We start from the raw sequence: 8,688 nt of genomic DNA, 5'->3' as shown, positions 1-8,688 counted from the left end.
TATTGCGTAAATAAATTTGATGTATAAAATGTGTATCAATTATGCCCGCGTATACACATCATTAAAGAGAGGAAAAAAAAAGTAAATTTTATTTGTTTGTACGTATGTATATTAAGCATTTTGCCTTATAAATACAATTCCATGCATGTTATTTTATTTCTCCAATTCAACATTACATAATCTTTCATTCCTTTTAGGCCCTGTTCTCTTCACCTTAAAAAAAATATTAAGTAAAAATAATTTCAGTTCAGTAAAAATAAGTTCCGTTCAGTAAAATTAATTTCAGTTCAGTAAAAATAATTTCAATTTAGTAAAAATAAGTTCAGTTTAGTAAAATTCAGTTTTCTTAAAGAAGAATTATAATAGAAAATCAGTAAAAAATAATTTCAGTTCAGCAAAAATAATTTCAGTTCAGTAAAATTAAGTTAAGTTCAGTAAAAATAATTTAAATTCGGCAAATATAATTTTGTTTCAGTAAAAATAATTTTAGATCAGCAAAAATAAGGTGAAGAGAACGGGGCCTTAAACCTTCCAAATGGAACAACCTCCTAACCCTGTTGCCAGAGCCTCCGGCTAAACTTCCGGCTATCCCGAACAACAACATTCCTTAGGATTGTGACGTTTGTCACATGTGTCATGCTACACGTCAATCTCTCGCGTCACATGTGGTAAGATTTTTTTAATGTTTTATTCAAATTTTTAATGTGTTCATTTTTAAAACTAGTAGTATGAAAAACTTACCACATTAAAATGAAATTAAACAGGAAATATCAAAATGTGTAATTCATATTTTTAATGTCGCAACGCGGGACGCCCCGTCCCCCCCCCCCCAATTTTATAAAATTAAATGGGAAATATTAAAATGCGTAATTTTTTTATCATTAGAGCGATATTTGAAAAAAAAAAATCTATAACTTCACTCAACTATTTTTCATTTTAATATACATACTTCACATATACGTATAATCGTATATTTTGTGCGTCAGCACGGATAAGTTCTAGTTAAAATAAATTAAAAGAGAATCAATCATATAATGCCACGTGACATAATTAGCCTTAATGACTAACAAATGTTAATGGCTAATGACATTTCCTTAAAACTGTATGGTATATGATGAATTTGAAAAATGTCGCGGGTATTTAGTGAATTAAGTTAAAACTCATGAGTATTTGATGGTGGCGGTGGTGGTTGATGATTGGGTTCGAGGCTTGATGAACTAGGAGAGAGAAAGCTATGTGGGGTTAAGTAAAGGTAAATTTGTTCCTTCACGACTTTTGTTGACAATTTGATAAAAAAACGTTGGTGGTATTTAACAATTTAGTTAAATTATCCAACGTACCCCTTAATAAACCGATCATATTTTATCATGGACCATGGTTATAAACTTGGTTTTTCTAAGGAACACCTTTCGCATGGCCCCTAGTCCAAGCATATACTAGCGCACATAAAACTCATTTGTATCTTGCTTCTTGCTTGCTCAAGTCGTTCTGTTTATGTTTCTTCTTTTTTAAAGACCAGTCAGCTCTGAAACAACACTTGCAATCAAAACTCAACAATCCAATTTTTAAACAAGGCAAGAATTCCAATTGTCAAACTCCAATTTTAATATTACACAAAAATTTAAACAATAACGTCAATTGCCCAATTGCAATTCAAGAATCCCCAAATTCCAAACCCTCTGATTTTTTCAAAGACCTAATAATTAATTAAATTACACTCTCCCAACTTCTTTGCTTGCTTCCTAAGATTTTTAATTTTTTCCTTATTTAAAGAAAACTGCAAATCAAGCCAAGGTATACGATACTGTTCTAAAAATTCAATTTTTGTTGCGATTTCTGTATTTTTGAGGTAATTTTTCTTGTTGAAATTTATATTTGATGTTTTTCTGATGACGAGGTTTTAGAATTTCTGTCTTTGATCATTCAATTTTTCAATATTAATGCTAATTAGTGTTCAAATTGATGCAATTTAGGTGAATTTGATTGTAAGAGGGGGAATTTGGAGCTGTATTGGTGATGTCACCTTCGGCTACTTTAAGGAGAAGGCTTCATCACGGTGATGTTGATGGGAGAAGACGTGAGCATTATGATTCGTCGGATTCCGGGAGTTTAGCGGAGCCATTGCTTGGAAATGATCGCGAGTATGGTGATAGAAATCGTGAGGTGAATTGATTTTACTTGTATAATGTCATTCCGTATCGCCTTTGTGGGATTGTTTCAGTGTTTGTGAATGATGATTGTGTGATTTTCTGTTAATTTCAGCAATATTCTTTGGATGAGCTTTTGGATGATCCAGGGAGGAAGGTCAATCTCCATTGGTCTTTTATATTTTCTCAGCTGCTCGCGCAGTGGGCTCAGTGGCTAGGTACTATATGTGGAACTCATTAAACTGTTTAGTATTTGGAACTTGAATTGAATTAATTAGTTTGTGTTAAATAGTACATAGTACTTTTTATTTTGTTACTGCATTGAACTGATTATGGAATCTGCCTATTGCGATTTCAATCATATGTAGTGATGAGTTAGAACCGATTGTGGAATATGCCTTAGGTAGTTTTAATCACATGTTAGTAGTTAGAATCTGATATGCAGAAAAAAGCCGGCACTATGTAGGAGGTAGCCCAAGAAATTTCTTTTTCGGGGATTGAGAATGGTGAGAACGGAGAACCGAGAAGCTTGATAATCTACATTTTGTACCTTGAATATGTATGCTATATGGATAAATGAACGTAGATGAGTGTATACTTATTGAGTAGATTGAGCTTTAATCCTACATTGATCACTGATAGAATCCTGGATGGAATACAGACTAGAACCTTTATGTTCAACACTTAGCTACCCAATGAGATTCTTCTTGAAAAGTGTAGGAAAGTGGAATGTGTCTAGCCAAAACTCTTCTTGAAATGTGTAGGAAAGTGGAATGTAGGCTGAAAAGAATTTTTAAGTGAAGGAAAAAGTAAAAATGTAAGAAATAATATCTATGTTCACTAGGTCCGAAACTGAAACAATCAAATAAAACAGATAAATTCTACCCCAAGTTACTTATATCTAGTAAACCAAACTATACAATCATCTGGTTTGGGTTACCCATAAAACTCTCCTGGATGTACTGTCTTAGGTATTTCCAAACATTTTTTGGTTACTTATTCAATATTTTATTTATTTTATGATTTTTTTTTTTTTTTTTTTTTTTTTTTTTTTTTTTTTTTTTTTTTTGGGGGGGGGGGGGGGGGGGGGAGTAATTTTCAAAAGCTTTAACAAGGCTTTAGTACCAACAAGCGCAGTAAACAATGTACTCTGAAGTGCTAGATATAAAGGTGGTGAACTTTGTAGAATGTAAGATGTGCTTGGTTCTTGTCAAAAAAAAAAAAAAAAGTTGCTCAGTTAGGCAAGCTCAATAAAATTGCATTTGGCATTGGGTAGTTCATAGTTTATATATATGCCATATCATATCAGACTCAATATTTACTATGGATGTGTTCCATTCAATTGACTTTAAAGTTTAAACTATTTGAATTTGTCTTAATTTAATTGAACTTATGTGAAATTATTGAAACATGTTGTAATAGTGAAATGAACATTTTCAAACTTTAATGAACTCTTGAACCTACATGAAACAAGCAACTAAGTTGAACATAACAGACCCTAAGACTCAGCTATGCTAGATCATGTGTAATATATATCTTCTTGTTTAGCTGAGGATTATGCCCATTCACCCTAGGAATATGGTGTGCAGGCCAGGATTTAATTTTTTTGATAAAAAATTTTTTTTGGCCTAATCCTGCCAAATTTTTTTTTAATTTTTTATTATTATTATTTTTTTTTTTACAACATTGTTTTGTTCAGGTAATTTTGTTTTGCTCTGTTAAGCTAAAATAAATAGATGATTCACAGTAGCTTATTGTCAAAACTTGGGAATTTTACCTCAACACCGGTGACTTCATATAGTATTTAGCCTTTTTAGTGTCATCATAAACACTTAAAAATCCTCGTTGCATCTTAGCTGTTATTGTGCATTGCCTGCCTGGAAACTAGCTCTATACTTAAGTGTCAATGTGCAAGGGACCTTTCAGTGAAAGAAGAAACCCATACCACTTTCTGCTTTTTGCAATCTTGGTTTGAAGGTTGATATTCTCATAAATTTATTTTCTACTTAAGGCAGTGTTGGTCTGGTATTACTAAGCCTGTTAAAATTCATGACATCTTCATAGAAAATCTAGGCATGATAATTGTGAATAGCACGCTCCAAGAAAAGATGGTTTTTAGTCTTCATAGACATGGTAGCTTCCATCTGTGGCTCTAACAGCCTGTCGGCTGGCTTGATTCATCATCAATTTTGTTTGATCCCTCAATTTTTGTATTTATGTTTTCATGACCAATCCTTTCACATTGATCGAGTCTCTTCTTTTTACAGTTCATTTAGAAGTCTGAAAGGAAGTTTTAAGTGAGAAATGGATGTTGGCCTTGATATCACTCTTCCCTGAGACTGATTTATTTCTTGGATAGTCTCTTCTGTTGCGTACTACTGTACTTTTTTGTCTTATTCTATAAAATTCGTGGCCGTACGCTTTTATTTCACCTTAATTATGATACTAGAGATACTTATCTGCCTTTGGCAAGGTTTGGGAATAGTGAGAATTCTGGGAGGTACAGTTGTTCTCAACTTTGCACTTAATCTGTCTGCATGATGGAAAGAAAATAATCTAGGTATAATGTACACTCTTTATTATGTTCTTCTTTTGTTTTGTACTCAAAGAGTCATGATTTGGTTGATGTCTGTTATAATTTTATTTTATTTTTTTCAGAAGTGATAATTATTCCTTAATTGAAATAATGGTTGATTAAATACTTGACAATGTATTAAATATTGTGTCAATAGGAACTTGAGGAAAGTAGGATCTGTTATTCAATATTTATCATGTGATAATTATCCCTTTCCTATGTCTAATTAATTTTTTAAATCATGATATTTCTGTCCAGCAAATATTGTTCTTGGCTCAAGGTCACTTTTTGGGCGTCTTGTGGGTCCTGCATTCTCATCGCAAACACCTTTCCTTGCACCAGCTCTTACTTCATTACAGGTATAGTCAGTGTTAGGAATCAGGATGCTTTATTCTTCCTCAGTTGGCTATCTATGTTTTCTTGTTGTAGTATATGTAAACATTATGTTTGTTTGGACCATAATGTTAGATAATCAAATATTATTTTGTTTGTAATATGCTTAGATTTCTGAATATGCACTAAAGTGATGCACTGATGCTCTGTCATGTTGCTATTGTAGGAGGAAAGACTCAGACACCTTCAAAGCAGGCTGAAAGTTCCGTTTGATGGAAGCCGAATAGAGCATCAGGTTGATCTTCATTTCATGGTTGTTTGGACTCTAGAATATTTTTAATGCATGTGTTCCGATATTTGTTATATTAAGTAGGCTTATTTATTAAATATATCTAATAATCATACTTGTTATTTACGTATACTAACCGTAAGGACAATGGAACATGACAGTTTTGTGTAAATTGCTTGAGCAGCAGTAGCAATGCAGTAAAGTTTCTGTTGGCAGATTATTCCCTTAAACATTGAGAACAACACGTGAGATATTATTTGCAGCTCTTTGGATAAACCAAATGAAATTATTAGGGTTCTGACAAGCTATACATTAGGTGTTTTCTAGGTTTAATTACTGAATGAATCAAATTTGCTCAAACAATTTTTTGTTTCTAATGCGGCTCACCTGTTCAGCTTATTGTCTTGCTGCCTTCTTGTTGATTATGTTTGTCAGCTATGCTTTGCTATTAAATTCTATGTACACATCCCTCCATCTCACCCCAAAACTATCTGAAGCTACTAATGATCATTTAATGGCCTCTTTAGTCCTTTCTAAATTCATGTATTATGTCATGTCTATTCCTGATTGTCTATTGTGGATAAATTCTTGATTTTTACGTTCTGACATAGTTAATGCTTGCTTCTTTTTGGATGGATTAAAACTTGCTCTTGAATTGTCTGATATTTGCATAATTTGCAAGCAATTTAACATATTTAAAGTATATCGGCACGGATTTTATACACCAAATGAAAATAAATGAAGTCAATAAATGTTCTGATAGGACAACTACCAATAATCAAAATCTACTATTAATTCTCGCTATGCGTAGTCCAATTCATCACATCCTTTGCATGTCATTACGTGACATGATTTAGAGCTCAAAAATCCAGCATTTCATTTTCACTTATAACTGTTACCTGTCTAATGTCAATATGGACCATCTTATTCCCATTGTGCATTTTTATTTTACATATTTGTTTATTTATTTTTTCAAAAAAGAAAACTTAAATGTATGTTGATGCATATTTGATAGTATCACATTAACAAAAACAACTTTTTGCTTCCAGAATGCTCTTAAGCAGCTGTGGAGGTTGGCTTTTCCCAATAGGGAGCTCCCACCTCTTAAATCAGAGCTTTGGAAGGAAATGGGCTGGCAAGGCACTGATCCCTCAACAGATTTTAGGTACGCTTACTGTTCGATGCTAGACTTTAAAATAAAAGCCATCCTACTACTTACCAGAATCTGATTTTAGATGTCATTATCTTCTTATACTAGGGGTGGAGGATACATATCACTTGAGAATCTCATATATTTTGCCGAAAAATATCCGGTATGTATCCAACTATTCAGTCTTTAGATCTTTTTCATTGTTTACCATTTTTGCATTCAGATTTTAACGTAATTTTGAATGTTCTCAATCTCTTGTACTTGTATTAGTGTCCCAATAAATTTTCCTGGTTATGAAATCCACATGATGTTGACACTAGGAGTACAATCTTTAGAGTATAACTGTGCACAGGGGGTAAGTCTGCTGAAAGCTGAGAGTAATGTGTAATAATCCAAGATCGGCTAACCATTGTCATCACCAAAGACCCTTTTTTCAGTAATCCTTACTGTTGAACTTGCTATTCCCATCTGCACTACATACCATTTGTGTAGTCTTGCATCTCCTTATGTAATCCTAGCGGCTCCATGTCCACTGCCTATCCTGATCCATCCCATCAAACTTTTCGAGCTCCTGTTAGTAATTCTTATTCCCTGCGTTTAAAGTTAAAGATACTCCATAGTATTTTTACTGTTGCAAGCTTCCATCTGGATCCTTCTTGATCATGTCTAGTATAATAGTTTCACCTGCACCTCATTTGATTTTCTTTGCCTGTAATGGTATTGATTCAACTCTATTACTCATCATGTTATATAGGACACACTTATTTTTCTCGGCATGTCCGTCCCTGTCTTCTTTCAACCATTGCTTTTGTAAAAGTGAGACAAATTGTCGAGGAGAATTATTTTATATTCTATTTTAGATACATAAATTCTTTTGTAAAATTTTGTTAATGTGGAATGTTTTCAGGTTAGATTGGAGGGGGAAACTTACATTTATTAATGAACCTTCTCATTCTTCCAGGGGTCTTTCCAGTGTTTGTTGCACAAGAAAGATGGACAGCGGGCTGAGTGGGAATATCCCTTTGCTGTAGCTGGCATCAATATTTCGTTCATGCTAGCACAAATGCTGGATCTCCAATCTGGTAAGTCTCATTTACGTGTCACCAACCTTTTATTAGTCTTGTGAAAGTATGAATCAAGCCAGGGCAATGCCTGCATTCCCTACAACAGGAAGAAGGGGGAAGGTTGATGTTTTCTTTATCTGAAGATACATGTTTGCACTTTTGTCTACCCTCTATTCTTTATATCCAGTTAATATGGAAGAACTTAAGAAGCAAGGCTTGTGGTGGAAAAATTGTGTTACAATTTTCTTAGAATTATTAGGATTCCTTGTTTAAAGCTTTATAAGGGATGGATTATAAGCCGTGGGATCGAAAATTTCTTGCAGGAAAGCCAACTTCCAAAGTCGGGGTACATTTTCTAGAGTTGCTTGCCCAGGATGAGATGGCATTTGACAATCTGTATTGTATAGCCTTTTTAATGATGGATGCGCAATGGCTTGCAAAACGTGCATCGTATATGGAGTTTAATGTAAGTCCATTGTCTTTCCCCATCCTATCGCCTGGACATTTGTTTTAGTAATATTTATGTGATTATTTTCCAGGATGTTCTGAAATCAACAAGAGCGCAATTAGAACGGGAGCTTGAGTTAGAAGATATCTGCAGTGTAAAAGATTTGCCTGCGTACAACCTATTGAGAAGATAATCCCTGACCCAATTTTATATCATCAGCAAAAATTTGGGTTTTCCATAAATTGTGAACAATGTAGTCATTTCCTTAAGAGCAACAACTCTATCAGGAACTCAAATCATGCTTAAAGATGTACAATGTTTAAGTTAGAATTAATCTTCTTCTTCTTTTTTTTTTATTTTATGTTTTTTTTTTTTTTTTAATGTGTACACGTAGTTATAAAAAACATTACCTGTATAATGAAACAATGTTCTTCGCTTTGCTGGCCTGTATACAAAATATATGTACAACAACTAGTAGTTTCTTATTTTATTTATTTATTTATTTTTGGGAAATTCTCAATGGTACTCTTCAAGTTATTTTTTTTCTCAATGGTAAACACTAAATTATCAAATTATCTTTGGTAATCTATAAGTTGTAAAACTAATTCAATGGTAACATTAGTTAAGCATTTTAAGAAAATCTTAACTATGGTTTAAGCTTTAAAAGGGAGGAAAAGGTTAA

The 8,688-nt window shown here is 33.1% G+C and overlaps 1 protein-coding gene across 2 annotated transcripts; it reads left to right on the top strand.

Annotated features, from left to right (window-relative positions):
- The first annotated feature begins 1,408 nt into the window (after positions 1 to 1,408).
- On the top strand, positions 1,409 to 8,350 carry LOC145568896 (uncharacterized). Of its 2 annotated transcripts, none has more exons than XM_081628279.1 (10): positions 1,409 to 1,794; positions 1,974 to 2,163; positions 2,263 to 2,365; positions 4,981 to 5,081; positions 5,282 to 5,350; positions 6,394 to 6,509; positions 6,603 to 6,657; positions 7,456 to 7,576; positions 7,882 to 8,024; positions 8,098 to 8,350. In XM_081628279.1, exons 2-10 carry the CDS (start codon positions 2,017 to 2,019, stop codon positions 8,197 to 8,199), a joined length of 957 nt encoding a protein of 318 aa, XP_081484405.1. In that variant the 5' UTR covers positions 1,409 to 1,794; positions 1,974 to 2,016; the 3' UTR covers positions 8,200 to 8,350. The 2 variants fall into 2 exon arrangements, with proteins under 2 accessions (XP_081484405.1, XP_081484404.1); XM_081628278.1 differs by having other exon boundaries at positions 1,410 to 1,849.
- The last annotated feature ends 338 nt before the right edge of the window (positions 8,351 to 8,688 follow it).

The sequence above is a fragment of the Chenopodium album genome, chromosome 11 (assembly GCF_948465745.1).
Source record: "Chenopodium album chromosome 11, dcCheAlbu1.1, whole genome shotgun sequence".
Classification (NCBI taxonomy): Eukaryota; Viridiplantae; Streptophyta; class Magnoliopsida; order Caryophyllales; family Amaranthaceae; genus Chenopodium; species Chenopodium album.
The sequence above is the reverse complement of the archived record's forward strand: the minus strand, read 5'-3'. Positions and strand labels throughout refer to the sequence as shown.

Excerpts from the sequence above, each read along its gene's own strand:
- LOC145568896 (XM_081628279.1), top strand. The coding sequence starts at position 2,017 with ATGTCACCTTCGGCTACTTTAAGGAGAAGGCTTCATCACGGTGATGTT. Across the intron at positions 6,510-6,602 it reads GATCCCTCAACAGATTTTAG|GGGTGGAGGATACATATCAC; the intron begins GTACGCTTACTG and ends TTCTTATACTAG. Across the intron at positions 6,658-7,455 it reads ATTTTGCCGAAAAATATCCG|GGGTCTTTCCAGTGTTTGTT; the intron begins GTATGTATCCAA and ends TCATTCTTCCAG.